The 17,260-nt window shown below is 33.8% G+C and overlaps 2 protein-coding genes and 1 long non-coding RNA gene across 5 annotated transcripts; 2 read left to right on the top strand and 1 right to left on the bottom strand.

Annotated features, from left to right (window-relative positions):
* The first annotated feature begins 2,470 nt into the window (after window positions 1-2,470).
* On the top strand, window positions 2,471-8,409 carry LOC105165947 (uncharacterized). The gene is made up of 5 exons (XM_011085104.3): window positions 2,471-2,882; window positions 3,730-3,804; window positions 5,923-6,062; window positions 7,654-7,791; window positions 8,046-8,409. The coding sequence occupies exons 1-5, from the start codon at window positions 2,609-2,611 to the stop codon at window positions 8,250-8,252; spliced, it is 834 nt and encodes a 277-aa protein (XP_011083406.1). The 5' UTR covers window positions 2,471-2,608; the 3' UTR covers window positions 8,253-8,409.
* A 193-nt stretch (window positions 8,410-8,602) lies between these two features.
* Window positions 8,603-15,926, bottom strand: LOC105165946 (phosphopantothenate--cysteine ligase 2). Of its 3 annotated transcripts, none has more exons than XM_011085102.3 (10): window positions 15,541-15,926; window positions 13,001-13,170; window positions 12,762-12,885; window positions 12,632-12,676; window positions 12,455-12,540; window positions 12,115-12,167; window positions 11,968-12,027; window positions 10,954-11,055; window positions 9,877-9,996; window positions 8,603-9,047 (listed from the first exon to the last, which is right to left on the bottom strand). In XM_011085102.3, exons 2-10 carry the CDS (start codon window positions 13,152-13,154, stop codon window positions 8,811-8,813), a joined length of 981 nt encoding a protein of 326 aa, XP_011083404.1. In that variant the 5' UTR covers window positions 13,155-13,170; window positions 15,541-15,926; the 3' UTR covers window positions 8,603-8,810. The 3 variants fall into 3 exon arrangements, with proteins under 3 accessions (XP_011083404.1, XP_011083405.1, XP_088738658.1); XM_011085103.3 differs by lacking the exon at window positions 15,541-15,926 and adding an exon at window positions 14,833-14,996; XM_088882532.1 differs by lacking the exon at window positions 15,541-15,926 and adding an exon at window positions 13,503-13,618.
* Window positions 9,877-11,425, top strand: LOC148787488 (uncharacterized). The gene is made up of 2 exons (XR_016066368.1): window positions 9,877-10,014; window positions 10,877-11,425. It is a non-coding gene; the product is annotated as an uncharacterized LOC148787488 (long non-coding RNA).
* Window positions 15,927-17,260: the final 1,334 nt, after the last annotated feature.

The raw sequence follows: 17,260 nt of genomic DNA, 5'->3' as shown, positions 1-17,260 counted from the left end.
CGGTCCTTCTGGTGCGCTACCCTCTTCTTGGGCTGATGAGGTAAGCTTGAACTCCCTAATTCCTTCTTGGGCCGTACACATCACTTTTATAAGTTTTCTTTAAAAAAAAAAATTAAACTTTCGTTCTTTTTTTTTCTATTTATTGAATGTCTATTTTGAATTTCTGCTTCATATGAATGTAGAAAAAAAAAATATAAAAGTATTCTTACAAGAATTATTATTTCAAAAATTATATTTCTATAAATATTGAAAAAATTTTAATCTCTTGCAATTATTCAGAAGTTACTATGTAAAAATACTATGTTGTAACATTTATATGTTGTAATCCCTTCAACCAAATACTATATTATATTATATTATTATTAGAATATCACACATACAATACGTCAAACCAAACACTATATAATAGATGATGGGACTAATTACCATTCTATTTCTCATCCCACCGCATCTCATCATGCCTAATTTTATCACACAAATCAATCGAGTAACTAACTTGATTGCAAAAATATTTATCGAAAAAATTACATTTACGCATATTTATTTATTTACAAGCTATCCATTTCTAAAATCAATTGAGTTGGTAATTAATTTGGAAATGACTATTTAGTCATTTGTTACTAGTTCTCATTTCTTTAGTACAATGTTTTTATTAATAAAAATATGTGTTTACTAGTTTAGGACAAGTTTAAGGATTATAGGCTAATTACTGTTACGCCCCAAGAAAAAGCAAAACAAAATGAAGATGAACTTCGGTTTTTTTAAGACAAGGCTGAACAAGAAGGTAGAAGAAACAACCATGTCATACCTATTTTTCGCCTAGACGGGAAATGAAGGTAGAGACGAGGTGGTTTGTAGATTAGGTGAAAAATAAGGGCAAAAAAGGACAATTAAGGAGGTAGATTTGAGGACAGTAATAGAGTCAAGCACAATCTTAATTTGGGCCGACCGTTCTTGACAGTAATCACCACGTACAATTTGCCAAACTAACCTACAGTACTGGGCCAGTCCAAGGACTCACACACTGGGCTGAAAGCTAATAAACAATTTATTAAAGATTAAAATGCATAAAATCCTCCTGTATTGATTATATTAAAACTATTAGATCTATTCAATTTTCATTTTACCCATTGCATCTTAAATATATATAAAAAAATAAATTAAAAATATATATTATAAAAAAATTATTTGAAAAATTCCCCGCCTACCAACCTTCGCCCCCGCTCTCACCACCGGCCCCCACCCCTACGCCTTGCAGATGAGGGCAATGGTTTCGTCTAGATAAAGAAAGAGGGCGGCGATGACGGCCTCCTATTCAGGTAAAGAGTGACGGCGTCGTCATCCTTCTGTGTGGGGGCGGCGGCCGTAGTCGTCGCCCCCATTTTTTTAATTTTTTAATTATTTTAATTATATTAGTTAAATATATTTTAATTAATTAAAAATATTATTTTAGATAATTATAATAATTAAATATATATTTCAATTAATTAAAATTATTTTAGACAATTATAATAATAAGATACATATTTTATATCTGAATTCATTAAAAAAAATTATAATGATTATTATATTTAAATTGATCTATAACTTATAATATTATAATTTTATAATTTCTATAATATATCGATATCCGAATTTGAAAAATAAAATTTAATAATTTTTAATTTTTTGTATTTTGATATTTAATATAAATATATTTAAAAATAAAAGAATTTATATTTTTAGAAGAGATGAAAATGTAACAAAAAAATTTAAAAAATCAATTTAATCGTTGAAATTTTAGATACAATATAGGAACATTTTAATCAATTAAAGTAAAAAAAGATCAAAATATGCAAAAAAATAAATAAATAAATAAAGCCTAATCGAACTTCAGGCGTGTGCACTCCACCTTCCTTTAATTTTTAACAAAAAGAATTTTTTTTGCTGAATTTATCGAATCACATGAGAATTTTTAATTATTTTCTAAATATAGAAAGATTTTAATTATTTTAAAGAAATACAGGGTAAAATTAAAGGGAAAAGTATTAGTTTAGTTCGCTAAGTATGACTAATTTTAATTTTAGTTCGATAACTATGTCCATTTTTATTTAGTTTCAGTAACTTACGAAATTGCTTACTTTTAGTCCTCTAGCAGATTTTCGAACAATTTTACCCCTATGTAACTTTTGAAAGGCAATTTTAGTCAATATGCACTCATAGGGATAAAATTGTTCGAAAATTTGCCAAAAGACTAAAAGTAGACAATTTCATAAGTTATTGGATCTAAACAAAAATGAATATAATTATCGAACTAAAATTAAAATTAAACATATTTAACGAACTAAAATAATACTTTTCCCTAAAACTAAATGGGAGCATCCCGACATCTGGACTAATATGTTGCAGGCAGCAAACATGGCCAATTTACCTTTGCTAACAATGACAAAACCGTCACTTCTCGGTATATTACTTCCGTACCCCAACTGTCTACGAAATTTGGAGCCAAACGATCCACAAAATTTAAAAGAAAATAAAATTATATATATAAGAATTTCAAGAATTGTGTGTAAAGTCTTCACCAGAAACCAAAATCTGGCGTACTAAGCTGGTTTTCCAAAGGAGGGAGATGAGCAATTTGAGAGCGATATGCAGGCCCAACGTCGTGTTCTCGTCCATGGCGTGCTGCTACAGGTCGGTGATCAGGGTTGCGTCCTTGGAAAACCCTAGTGGGAATTGCAGAGCTGGTTCCCCTTCGTCGACATCGATTTTTGCTGTTTGGTTTGACCAATTGGGTACTCCGGGAAAGTATGAACCGAGGGTGAGATTGAATCAGCAGCGGAGGATGGTGGCTACTAGGGCTTCCAATTGGACCGACTCCAAGTCTCCTTATGATACTCTCGGTAAATGTTTTCGCGCGCGTTATTTTTGGAGTTAATTAGTTATTTTTTAATCTTTTATGTCGTTATAGGTGTTAGACTTGTCAAAGCGGGTTATATGAATTATTCTGAAAATATTAGATGGAATGAATTAATTTAGCTAAAGCATGAAGATATTTCGAGGGATTTCCAATATATGGGAGTATTTAGGGATACAATGGCTTTTGTGTTTTAAATACTTTCTTCTAGTACTTGTGGAGGTTTTTATTTGGATGATATACTGATGGTGCTGTAACTATGAATTCTGAAGGCTCAGAAAAAGATCAAAGATAAAGTGCATTAATACAGTGGAGTGAAGTTGAGGCTTTCAAGTATGAATTCCAAATTTTGTTATATTAACGAAGCCTCGATGCTTGGTGAAGTATGTGCATGATAGAAACATCTGAAAAACTTTGAGCATTAATTGGTAAATGTTCGTGCTTTCCCTATATTATGGGCAGTGTTTTCAAAACTTTTGCAGACGAGTCATTTGGACTGGCAGAAAAAGGTCCTGTCCTAATTAATTGTCAATAACATATGAGCTGGTTGAGGCCCTTGATAAGGGGATGAGAAGTGAAGAATCACTTAACGAGCATTCGGCTGGTCTGGGCTTGTTCCTCTTTTGTCGCTTTTTCATTTGGATTGGAACTTTTTGTGTGAAATCTTGCTGGATATGCTCTTAGGCAGTTTCTTTATTGGTTCATAATTCATGTCTTAATTTGATTCTTTTAGACTCTCTTCTATTATTGCTTTGTTCTTTGGCCGTTGTTTCATTCTCATTTAACGTCATGCCTTCTGACTGATGCACAATTCTGCAATTCTTTAATTGCAGAATTGGATAGAGATGCAGATGAAGAACAAATAAAGGTAGCCTATAGACGCTTGGCAAAGTTTTATCATCCTGACGGTTTGTCCCTACTCTTTCTTAGCCTATTCTTAGTCCAACTTGATGAATGGCTTGAATTTCGATTTGGAGATATGCACATATCTTGCTACTTTATGTCTCATCTGTGTGTTTAGTCAGGATTGAGACTTGAGAGTCTTGTTCTTCGTCAAGAGTCATTTAACAAACAGTGCCATCCTATGTTGTCTAGAAATTGATCTTATAAATCCGATATTTAAATTTTGTACCAGAAGTAGCATGCAGCTAAAACTTGAGGATACAAGTTCTGATCTCAAAAATAAATTCAAGTTAGTCCTAGGCCCTTTATCAGCGCAATGGGTATATATTTTATGGAAATCACATTAACTAGGATTGGCAAAGTTTTGAACTTGAAAACTTGATCTGTTTGCTGTGCTGGTCAATGGTACGAACGAACAATGGTACTATACTATTTAGAGCAGCATATTCTTGTACTAAGAAATTGTTGCACCTTTCTGGTGGATGATGGCCTTGAACTATCTAATCAGTTTATCAGAGACAGTATATGATTTCAGAAGATCAAGTCAAAGAATGTGAAAAACAAGGGGAAGTACAAATTCAGAAACTCATGCATCATTCTCATGCTTAAGTGCAACGACTATCGTAATGCAGTTAAAAATTTGAATTTTTGTATACAATTGATCATCTTATTTTATTTATCATGTACCTAAATTTTACAAAAGTATGAACTCCTATTTTCCTTTTTAGAAACACAAGCAATGAAATTTGCATGAGGTTGATCAGTTATCACCGTTGGAGTTATGTAATGTTAGATGGATTTGACAAATGAAAGAGGACATTGTAGCAACATTTCATGAATAAATAACTGCAGCTCAGGTGTCAAGAGGCGATACTTTGTGATTTTCTTTTTCGATGCCCATATTGCACATCATCTAGTGAAGATAATGCATGCACAATAATCTTGTTCCTAGACTACAAATCCTCGTTGGCATGGATTAGAATTGTTCGTTACTGCTGCATATTTGAGTTTGGTAAGAAGGCAAGTTGACATGCCTTGACCAAAAATATTTAAGATATAACTGAAGATGAGATTTATTAAGGAGCTGCATGATAAGTATGAATTCTTGGGAATAACAAATTTAATGGCTGAGTTTCATGTGCCAAACTTTCAGTGGGTTTTGGTATATCTTCAGCTCTGTCAAACATAGGACATGAGCAACAATTAGAAATTTGTGTCTATCCTGTATTCCAGTTTATTCCAAAGCTATCTCTATCCTAGAAAACCTTACAACACAGGAATAAAGGACATGCTTAACTTCTTGCTTTGCTAAGGAAGCCAAAGACTTTATCAAGTTATTATACAACCAATTTATGTTGGACTACAGATTTGCCCATGTAGCTCTGAGAAAGTCACTCTTTTAAGGATCTCTTAGAAGCTGGAAGCCAATTGCTATAGCTCTTGATGAACCCATTTAATGAAGGAGATCCACAAGCATTACTATAAAGATAAAGATTCCAGTTTACGTGGGTGTATTATTATTTTTAATCTTTTCATCTATAACTACCACCATCTGCCTTTCCTTATTTGCATTGTATTTGCTTCTTTGCTATGAATTGGTGAAAGATAAAAATGGCTCTCTGTTGATGCATCTTTTTCTGTTTCCATGTATTTGGAATGTATAATATTGGAATTACTTGTCTAGTTTCCACGTAATGGTTTGCCTTCCAGGGATGTTTTGTTAATTTTCTTTAAGAGAAGGGTTCTGCCATTAACTAGCCCATACCTCACAGAGAGTGAGCGTTGTAACTCACATTATTTATCATTGATCCAAGTAACATCATATTAAGATTCAGCTTCTTTGTCTGAGAAATATATGTTAATCCAAGCATAAATTTGAGAGAAATCGAGTTTGCTATCATAGCATTGAGATCTTTTTAAGAGGTTCCACCCAGACTATTACCTAGAAATGACTCAATTCTTAAAATAATTCCTGATAATTACAAAGAAAAAAGAAGCTCTCTTGTAAAGTAGTCATTTGATTTTGCTCATCACAATTTTCTGCAGCTTTGTACATGCAGTGCTTTTAATTCTCCTTTCTGTTCTTCCTAATATGCCCTAATGTATAACGTTTATGTGTTAAGTTTATGATGGTAGAGGGACCTTAGAGGAAGGGGAAACAGCTGAAGCTCGATTTATAAAGATTCAAGCTGCGTATGAGCTTCTTATAGATGAGGAGAAGCGGAGACAATATGATACTGACAACCGTGTGAATCCAATTAAGGTGATATTTGTTCCCATCCTCCACCAGTCGATTATGGTTTATTTAGATTGTGCCATTTTATGTACAACATTTTTTAAGATTAATTGTTTATATACTTCTGAACCTTCTTTTGAAGATTCCAATGTCCTGAGTTTATAAAGGAATCTGATATTTCTATAATCTAGGAGATCTAGCTATGCATAAGGCGCCCCCTTCGAGATGAATAAGACTCTTCATTTGCTTAACAAGACCACTTTATTATAATCTTGGGCACGATCAGTCTATATACTACATTCATGACCAAAGAATGTTATTATAAAATGATAGCTTAACGCTTATCTGAGGATGCTCTGTGAGAGGGAGGGCCTGCTTCAACTGTATGGACAAAAATCGTTGTCCTTTGCCTGATACTAATACAATTTGTTTTGGGTTGATCATGGGAGAAATCTCACTACTTTCTTTTAGCCTGGGTGATACGTCTCAGAAGTCTGAAACTTGGTTGCTCTAACATGTCATTGCATTGATAATTGATGATGGATCTTCATTTTAATATGGAAACATTGATCTACTAAAATTTATTATGATCTTATATATGTGGAGAAGTGATGAATGTAGGTCGGTAACTTTGGGTTTATGAGATTTTCGCAATTAAGTTCCTCTTTTGGTTAGCTTAACTAGAAATGAATTATCCTTACTTGGGCTTGAATCCTAATGAGAAAACCAAAAGTGAAATCTGATTATACTTGACATAAGACAGGAGTTTACTTTGGTCTAGTACAGGCCCAAAACTCAACTCTGCTTGCCCAGGTTGTCCCCTAGTTATCTTACGTTGGGGATAAGCGCATTTTACTTATTTAATTAAGATTTTATATCTTATGCACTCAAAGTTGCAAAAAACAGAAACATGGAAAATTAGCAATATTTCACTGGTCAGGCATGCTGAATTTTTGTACTGGAGAGAAACCGTAGTAAAGCTTAAGATATAGTATATTGTGCTTAAATTGGAAGTCATTAAATTAAGCTGCACCGTTAGAGCTTACTTCCGGCAGCAGCTAAAGTACGGATCTTAGTACATGGAAATTGATATTGCATAAAAAATTTGTATTGTGTTTTTCAAGTAATCAATGTGGAATACTGGAGACAGACGGTCATTTGTTATGGGTAATTTTCCCCATTTCCACTGCTTAAGTAGTATGTTCTAAAGTGAAGACTTAGCCCCTCACAAAATAAATAAATAAAATAAACCCATTTAAGTTGGTGTTTACCAGTTACATTTTTGATCGAATAAAAGTTCCTGTATATGCATGTCTGTATGGAAGTGCTGAACTAATTTCCGTTCAAATTCAAATTATGCCTATAAGCAGTATTTTGTATTTATACTGCAGTTCAGGATTTTGTGATGATTCAAACTTCTAGTATTATTATGGTTTTTTCCTGGGTGGGTCTAGATGATTGAGTGTCTGGTGACTTGATAGAGTTTGAATGACAAACTTGAGCTTCCTTAGATTACGTCCTTCAAATGATCAGAATTGCCTTTGTCCAGACTGATGCTATTTCTTCTATTTTAGTGTTCTTTTCATCTGAATGAAGCCTACTTTATATTCTGTATCAGGCATCTCAAGCATGGATGGAGTGGCTAATGAAGAAGCGGAAAGCATTCGACCAAAGAGGGGATATGGCAATAGCATCTTGGGCTGAACAACAGCAGCGTGAGCTGAATCTTCGTGCACGCCGTCTTGCTCGATCAAAGGTATTACAGTATGTTTCAGTTTGCAGATTCTAAATGCCTGTTGAGTTCATTAAGAGAGGATATGCAACATATTTAGTCTAGTACATTACATCACATCCAAAATTTGTGATGCATAGCCCATATAACTTTCGCTATACCTATGAAACTTCATACTTTTCCCTCAATCGTTGGACAACTACAATTTGAAAAAAATAAAGGGCATAATCTCTGCGATGCTGTTATCTAACCATGTATCTTTACCAAAATAAATTCAGATTGATCCTGAAGAAGAACGGAAGATATTGGCTAAAGAGAAAAAGGCGTCCATAGAGAACTTCAATAACACTCTAAGGAGACATACCCTTGTCCTAAGAAAAAGGGATTTAATGCGGAAAAAGGCAGAAGAAGATAGGAAAAAGATCATCGGCCAGCTTCTGGCAGCTGAGGGTCTTGAACTTGAAAAGGATGAAGAAGAATTGTAGATAGTCATCTTTTAGTTAGCATTTTTCTAATATTTGTTGTAGTGTATCTCTTGAAATGCATATCGATATGTTGCACAAAACCATGGGGAGTTGTATATATTGTCACGCGACAATTCTTACAAAAATCAATTACTATTTAACAAAAGTTCTTCAGCAACTTCTAGATTCCAATTCCCAGATCTTGACATACTTTTTACATATTGTGTATTTATTGTGCTACATATATTGATATCTAGACAAGAAAAAGAAAGAGAAACCTAATGGAACCAACCACCTGAGACTCAATTCATTATCCGCTAAAATTCGCAAAGACAAAGCTGTAAGGAAAGACAGATATACTACGAAGAAAATGAACTAAAAGAGATGCTATCCATTTCTTCTATAACAAAAATAGGTAAATTGTTAGGTCTACAATTATTGTGTCATACGTGAAGCACTTCAACAAACCACACTGCTAAAATAGAAAAAAACTGGGACTTCTTCACTTTCATTCATTAATGGACATGAAGAAGTTTTGCCAGATAGTTCTGTCACCCGATTAACGTTGTTCATCTGAAGTCATGATTGAGAACTTATATAAGCAGAATGCCTATCCACAATGAGTTTGACCAGTGGCTCTTCTACATCGGCACCAGCGTGAGTCATGTCTCGGCGAATTGTGATGTTTCCATTCTTTGTGACGACTATGACTTCTTCTTTACGTGTTTTAAGCTCATTAGCTACCACCATATGCATATTGTATTTCTTAAGGGCCATGTCAGCTTTCTCCAGCAGAATTTTCGTATCAGTCTCTAGCTGTTACGATAGGAAATGTGATTCAACCATATTTCAAGTCAATTAATAAGTGAACTCTTCTCGCATTTAGACAACAACATAAATTACTGAGACAGTAAAAGTTTGAGCTTCGTTAGAATCTTTGAACAAACAGAATCGTGATGCATCTTTTAATTTGAATGAAAATTATGAATTCCAGTACATGCAAAAAATAGTATTGATCTATACTTTTTCTTATATTATTGAACACACATTAAAAGTTTAAAATTTGATTGACTCATTTCTTTTTTAAAGAAATAATTATGCATTATAAAAAAAACTAACATTAATTCTACAGATATTTTCTCTTTTTGCATAAGCTCGGGAATCATAGTCCTGTGGTCTTTTAACAAAATTTTGTTAATATCTTAAATGAAATAATCCGAAAAGAGGATGATATTTGCCAAAAATTCAGAAGCTGCCAGAAGAAAATACAGAAGTCAATACTTTAAGGCAAGTGGTTGAAAATATCCATTTTGTCAGTAGGCTAAGTGGCCAGAAAAATTCTTTTGGTTACACATCAAGAAGTTGAAGTGTCATAGGAAAAATGTGAAAGGTTTGAATTCCAAATCAACACAAATAATTAGTTTAAGGTACAAAACATTTTCTCCTCTGAAGTTTAATGCACATCTGATGGATTAATTATATAGGAGGAATAGACAAGGATAGGCAAAGGGATGCCAGTTCTACTCGTCTGTTTCCTCATTATACAGTTGTTTATGGATAAAGGCAGTATGTACTATATGGTCGCAGTTCAAACATCACAGATGAGTTTCACCCAAATATGAACAGTCTGTGTTGAAAACCTTACCTTAAACGATATGCAAAATGCCATAGGTGCCCAGTCTTTCCTCAGCACCGGAAGCATCTTTGGGACCTGAGCAAGTCGAATGTCCAGAGGACCAGAGGCAGATTGGATTTTATGCAGTGCCTGTATTTAAAGGATATGGTAAGATAGCAGCAGATACATGATGCATGCAATTCTCTCAAAGAACTATGATTCTATTGTCAGTAAAATATGGTGAAGCATAGAGGTTTTGTATTCCCAAGAATAGAACATCTAAAGGCATGACTGAAGCATGTTTAGTTTCATCTCCGATATGCAATTTGGGCAAATGAAAATCGATATAGACCAGCAAGAATTTAGGCAAAGAGGTATTCATGGTTGCAAAACTTCAAGTAGTCATGTAATTAAGTTTCTGCCACCAGATTTTCTAGTTGCCTGCAACCTCATTTTAAATACTCATAGACTAGCAAAAGCAACATGACCATGTAATCTAGCTCGACTAGAGAAACATGTCAAAACTTAATCATTCAGGCAGCTAATGGAAAGAGTTTGAATTCCTAGTCAGTCATCTTTATAGGTGAATAGGGATTGCAATATGGTATTTCATATACTTTTGACAAGACAGATGACAATGGTTGATATGCTTGCAAAATTTGATTGCGAAGCCTTGGCATCCACCAACACTTTTAAAGCATTAACTGGACAGAAAACGTTCTGGATCCTATGATAATGACAATACGTTGGTCAATAATCCCCCCATCATATGTGAGGTACAATTAGAAGTCTAAAAGACCCTCAAGCTATATAACATACGAAACTTAAAACTTGAGGAGATGTAATCCTTCATATGCATTTCGAAGAATGTAAAATATAATCCCAAAGCATTTTTAGATGAAGAAATATTTAGATATACCATTAAAGTGACTTATGGTTCTCAATTGTTCAGCTCATTAGAATATCTTCTGTAGTTTTTCTCGAACATCAATTTCTTTAGCTAGTATTTCACTATAATGTTTTCTTGCAGATGCATTCAAATTCCAGTAAATCCGCTTGTTTCCGCATTAAATGCTCTAATGCTGTTGTGAGAGTTTGGCTCATTACCATACTCTCCCAAGGAACGTAAAAATCAGAAACTGCTGCGGCAAGATAAAACATAGCATTTGGTCCAAGGCTCCTCATTGATAGTGCAATAAACTGCAAAATCTGCACGCCATCCAAGAGAGTCATTAATCAAATGAAGGAAACAAGACCTTGTAGTAGTAGATGTAGGTGCCAGCAAGTAATGCAAGACTTGGCTAAAGAGCAAGTGCAACCAGAAACAATTGGTTATCTAACTGCCGAGAAAACATTAACCGACAAGAAAACATCTCCAGATGCATTATGCGTCCATGTCTACTACCACCAGGGGAGGAAAGATGGACTTTCCAGGGAAAAAAAGAAGAAAGAAGACAATAGAGGGAAAAACTATCTAGAGTAGTTAATCGAGTATTAAAGAAATATTACAATTTAACATTTGCTGTTGGACCTATCAAAGTGTAAAATTCCTATTGCATAACAAGCTTCTTTTTGCTTTCTCCTGATCCATCATATACTTGATTAAACAGATTAACTTCTAGAAGGACAAAAATGAACTCATAAAAAGTTGACAAACATGGAGAGGCATATCTTTACTTGACATGGAAATGTGGAATTCATCAGGAAAGACATGATAAATGGTAAACTTTGCATTCATGGGAAACACATACCAATATGCTATATAAAATCATGAAGAACAACTTTCTGAATTGGTGTAACAATGACGCAGGCTATCCTGATTGCTGTTTGCAACTACAGGATCTTAAACTGTTATAAAGAAAATTCCTTAGAAGATATATACAAGAACAATATGCTCATGGAATTGCAGTATCTGCAAGTAATTTTATACACACAAGAATATTGGACAGTAAGTCTTATGTTCCCTTCAAAGTTAATTTCTCCTTTTAATTTTAAAGAAATTGTTAGGGGTGATTGTTAACACACACCAACCAAACTCTCAATCCCCAAAGCCATAGTTCTGGTGATTTTTGATTGCAGTGTTAAATTAACATGGGTTTCAATTTCAGGAAATTTAATAACCTGAAGATATTCAAAAATTGTTGTAAAGGGAAGTTTCAACAAGGAGCCTCGTGCAATTGCCTGCAAAAATGTTGAATGGTCTCAGTGCTGTTTGATCAAATCAGATGCCAGCAGTGAAAAAATTATGAAGACAGTGATGATCCTTACTGCACGATGATCACTGATTGCTCCCTTTACTTTTTCTGCATGTGTCTGGTGCACTGAGTGCAAACATGAAAATTTATACTGTCAAGCAAACTATTAATGATAATTTTTGCAAGAAAATGAATTTGCAACTTGGTCATAATATCAAGAGAGGCTATACTTTTATAAATCTATTTCTAGGTAAACAAACAGTGTAGACCTAATTCTAACCTCCTCAAGCATTGCTTTATGCTGTAGGATGGGTATCCATTACCAGAATAAACACTCACATCCTTTCAGTGAACTCTATGCAAATGAACACTGTATCCAGTAACTGATCTGATGAAAATAAAGAGCTACCAACCTGTAATATTTGATTCACTACTAACTTCAAAACATTCAAGCAATGGATCATCTGGAAGAGAACTGCAATATGGCTGGCAGGTTCCTCTGCATACACATTCCCATGATGTTGTCAATGCCAACAAATCATATTGTCTAATTAAATAGGAACAAAGCACGTAGTCTCTGGAGTACCCACTTTCGGTAAAGAAATACAACAGCATATCCAGCCTTCAAAAAGTATCTGCAGTCATTTTTTAACTTTCTTGGATCAGAAATAAGTAAAAAATCAAATTCATCCAATAGAAACGAAGCAGAATGTAATTTACTCCGTGGATGCAGCTCCTCTGTGACCTGAGCTGAAATTGTCAATGTAACGAACACATCGCTGTTCCAAAGGAACAGTTGTACCTCCAGATGTCACACAGACAACCCTTCTGGCTGTTCCGTTCTCTGATGTACATATTAACAAATCCAAGCACAGACTGTCAAGATGTGCAGCTGAACTAAGAAGGGGGAGAGAAAGAGTGTAAACTGTCATTTGAGGTAACTAAACTAGCAAACTTGCCTGATGGTGAAGAATTCCTTCTGATAAAATTTTCTAATTCCTCTTTAATTTTTGTTTCTGCAGCATCTCCCAGGGAAGGAGCAGAATCAAAGAAAGACTTGATATCTGCATAAGGTATTTCTTCGAAAGATTCCGAACCATTTATTGCATCCATTAAATGAACTCGCTACCTGTAACAACCAAAACTCTGAAATTTGAGGATGCAGAAAATCTACAGTTGCCAATGTAGAAAGAAAGTTTGGCACGAATAAGCTAATATGTGAACTTAAAGTGCAAACAAGCCCATCTAATCAAATAGTTGAAAGATTAAGATAACAAAACCCCATGTGATGCAAGTCCATTTCATTCAACCAGATATTCAACGAACTTATATAACATCCAAAACGTCACTTTACTGGTGCCAACTCAACATATAACATAAGTGCCAACTATGGGGTTGAGTTTTATATTAGTGCAGCTAGGTGTTAATGTGTAGAAACCAGTATGAAACATGAAATCTTACACCTGCATATTCCGGACTCGAAGATCCATTTCCATTTTGTTGTTTTGTCCCGCATAACCTACTTACATAATATTGCATATATTTACTCTTGAATAAACTGGAATACACTCCCTTCCCCTGCCCCCTGAAAAACACCCAACCATCTCTAAGGATAATAACAATACAAATACTTTTGTAACCATTTAGTTAATCACCTTAGTGCCACACCAAAGTCAGACAAAGATACAACCTGCCCTGGAATACGTGACTGTTACCACACAATCATAGACAAAATGCATATAAAGTATTTTTAGATGCCTAAGCAACAATGACTCAGCCATTCCATGAGAAGTGAAAAAAATACAGTAAATTCAGAAAATCTAAGATCCCCAAGACATAAAGCATTTCTTTGTCAGTAAACCTTTATTGCCAAATCTTCGAACAAATAATTCGGGCAAACAAATCGTCACTGAATTACCAGTATAAAAAATTTCAAGTACTATTCATACAAAAAATTGCCATCAAATGACTGTGAAGTGCTAGCTCCCACCCACAATAACTTATAGTTCAAATAGATAAAAATATCAGTAGATATTTTTTTAAAGTGTGAATAATGAACTCAAGGAGAAAGATGAACCCAAGTTGACACACAAATAAAAGGTGAACCATTGACCATAAGAAACAACAATTTGTACTACACAGCACCCTTTACATGGCCATATTTCCATGCTACGACAAAACAAGGTCACTCTAAGATTCAGTCGTATATCAATTAACTTCCTAACCTCCTTAACTTTTCACCTCACTAACATTTCATGTGTTATTCGAATTATACACAATAAAAAGTCATCACATTACAATGATTGAAATTCTCTTACCACAGCAAATACCTTGATTGAAGTTTTATAATTTCATCAGCATCCATCAAATAAATCATGCACAACCGATTCGACATTGTTCAAGCACCTATTATCATCACTGTGTAAACAAGCTTCCATTTATTTATCACCTTTTATGTGACATTATTGTTCTCAACCTGAGCACGGATTCTAGGATTGAACAACACCAATATCCATTATCAGAGGCTAAAAAAGAAAAAAGACATCAATAAAACTAAGTTGACTCAAGAAATCTAAGTAGTATAAAAAATTGTCACAAATACAGTAAAAGCTTTCGGTGATACCAATGATTCTACATATGTCATACACTTATAACCTCAATAAACTAATGAAAATTCACAGCAATGAAATTTCACATAAATAGTCAGATAAACAAAAGTTTAATTTCTTGGCAAACGAGTAGCAAACACAGTTATTCATATCAAACGGATGAAGAGAAAATCCTACTTTACCTTTAGAAGGATTGGACTAGGATGGACAAGAAAATCGAGTTAATCCAGCCACTATAAATAGGAAACTTGATGGGCAATAATGTGGTGGCTAATAATCCTTTAGAACATGATTCCGCCAGACCAAAAAGGTTTATACTTTATTGTAAGCCCAATTCTGCCCTTGGCAACTTTCTTGGACTCATGATTGAATGGCTGTGAAAGAGGTTTTGGTAATAATGTGGACAAGTCACTTCTGGTAAATATTCTCTTGGGATCAACAGTGAGAGAGGGCTTCAATTAAAGTGTTGCGACTTGTGACTTGTCAATTGTCTGTTTTTCAAAAGTTAAGAGATTTTTTAGACTTATTTGCAGAGGGGTAAGTTTGAAAATTTGTTTGAAGAAGAGTAAAAAAGCAGGAAGTAAAGGATTTGGTAGCCGAATAACTTGTGAGGCTAAAGACTCAAATATGCCCATCACTATAAAAAGTACTAATAACTAGTTGAGAAGGGCAACCACTTAATTAAAACTTTTATTATTCTCACCAAAGAGAAACCAATACTTTAATTACATGCAGTCCCATCAGCATCACCGCCCCCGCGCAAACCAAACCATTTCCTAACACGCCTACAGTGCTTCCCTTTCCCTCAATCTCCAACCCTTAAAATCCTAATCACAACTGTTCATATCGATGAAAAAGATAAAAGAAAGAAAGAAATTTTGGCTTTAAACCTTAGATGGTAGATCTGCATTGAGCTTCAGATTCAACAGTCAAGGTCCGGGTAGCCGAAACCGATCCGATCCGGATCAGAACCACATTTCTGTAGCCTCTTAGCGATTCCGATTTGAAACGCCACGCACCACTGCACCTCCACCCCCTCCTCGGGCACCAACCCGTAGTAGTCAGCAACAAGGGAACGTTTTAACCATGGCGGCGGCTATTTCTATTGGACTGCAAAACTCACTTCAGATGGGCCAAATGACGAAAAAATTAACTTCCGGCGCCGGCGAGGAGAAATCGGGGGATGAGAGATGAGGATATGGAGTTGACTGCCCGATCTTCGCAGGATTGGGGCCAATCTAAGTGATTCCGATAGAGTGTAACAATCAAAATTTTAACTAAATCAAATCAACGATTTTTCATTTCTTTTTTGGAATAAATGAACAATTATAAATTTATCTAAATCTAAATATAAATAAATAAAAGATAATCGATATTAAAATATAATTATATTTTTTTTCAAAAATAACTGCACGTCATTTTAATATCACTGTAAATTTGGCTTTTTTTATTTATTTTTTTCTTTTAATATGTGATTATATATTCTATTTTTATTTATAATATATTTTAAAATAAAAAATACAATTTACCTTTCTAAAACATGAAAAAAGAGCAAAAGATACTTTGTGAAAAAAAAATAACAAATTATCCATTGTTTACAAATTACTCCTATCTAAACCCTTGATACTTTTCTAGACACCGTACGGTAATTTGCCAAAAAGTATTTTTATAGTGAATTTTCCTTCTATATTCACAGCACAAGGGGATAAATTACATATAATCCTTTTAAAATAAAAAAATAATATTTATTATATACATACAAAAACGATTAATTTACAAAAACAAAATCTAATAAAATTGTTGAACAAAGATAAATATCGGTTTGTTACAAAACCATGCAAATCTACCCGATCAAAATTTCTATAGTTGACATACTGTCGTATAAAAAATTATATATATTTTTAATTCTACCTCTTATTTAATATTGTCATATAATAATTTTGTACATATAAGAGAAAAAATGTGATGATGTTAACCTCACTCCATACACATATATCATATTTATTCTTATATAAGTATAAAAATATATATGAGACTGCTAAATGAGGGGCAAAATTAAAAATTTATGTTATTTTTTTTTTTTTGTGAATCAGTATTTTTCATCAAAATCCTAATGGAAGGAGGTAGGAGTAAATAGGAAATTTCAAGAGGGGATCTAAGTGTAATTTCAATTTGAAAAAAAGTATAATTTTTGTATTTTTCAAAGGGGCCTAAATATACTCTCAGAAAAAGAAGGAGAAGGGATCTAAGTATAATTAACCTAATATTAATACTGTTTGATGATCTTGGATAAGAATCAAACTATTTGTGCTCGTCTACAAAAAATGGAAGTGTTATTCATTCACTGATTTACTGTATTATCAATTATCTGATAAGTATTTAATAATTATTTTATATTTTATATCAATCACAAAAATAATTATTGATTCAGTTTTTACCAGACCTAAATTTAACTAAAATTTCTCTCCGTGTTGTGTGGACCTATTTTGGGTTTAGCTAAAATCTAAATTTAAGAGGGGTAAAACTGTCATTCGGAGAAAATGGAATGTGGCAGAGGTGATTTCTTATCTGGAAGGGAACAAATACATGGAGGGAAGCGGTTGAGGTTAT

Source organism: Sesamum indicum, linkage group LG7 (assembly GCF_026168435.1).
Source record: "Sesamum indicum cultivar Baizhima isolate 11 linkage group LG7, ASM2616843v1, whole genome shotgun sequence".
Classification (NCBI taxonomy): Eukaryota; Viridiplantae; Streptophyta; class Magnoliopsida; order Lamiales; family Pedaliaceae; genus Sesamum; species Sesamum indicum.
The sequence above is the reverse complement of the archived record's forward strand: the minus strand, read 5'-3'. Positions and strand labels throughout refer to the sequence as shown.

Coding starts and splice junctions, on each gene's coding strand:
- LOC105165947 (XM_011085104.3), top strand. CDS start 2,609: ATGAGCAATTTGAGAGCGATATGCAGGCCCAACGTCGTGTTCTCGTCC. Junction 3,805..5,922: donor AAAGTTTTATCATCCTGACG/GTTTGTCCCTAC, acceptor TTATGTGTTAAG/TTTATGATGGTAGAGGGACC. Junction 6,063..7,653: donor ACCGTGTGAATCCAATTAAG/GTGATATTTGTT, acceptor ATTCTGTATCAG/GCATCTCAAGCATGGATGGA.
- LOC105165946 (XM_011085102.3), bottom strand. CDS start 13,154: ATGGATGCAATAAATGGTTCGGAATCTTTCGAAGAAATACCTTATGCA. Junction 9,997..10,953: donor ACGTTCCTTGGGAGAGTATG/GTAATGAGCCAA, acceptor CTTTAAATACAG/GCACTGCATAAAATCCAATC. Junction 9,048..9,876: donor CATTTTGCATATCGTTTAAG/GTAAGGTTTTCA, acceptor CTATCGTAACAG/CTAGAGACTGATACGAAAAT.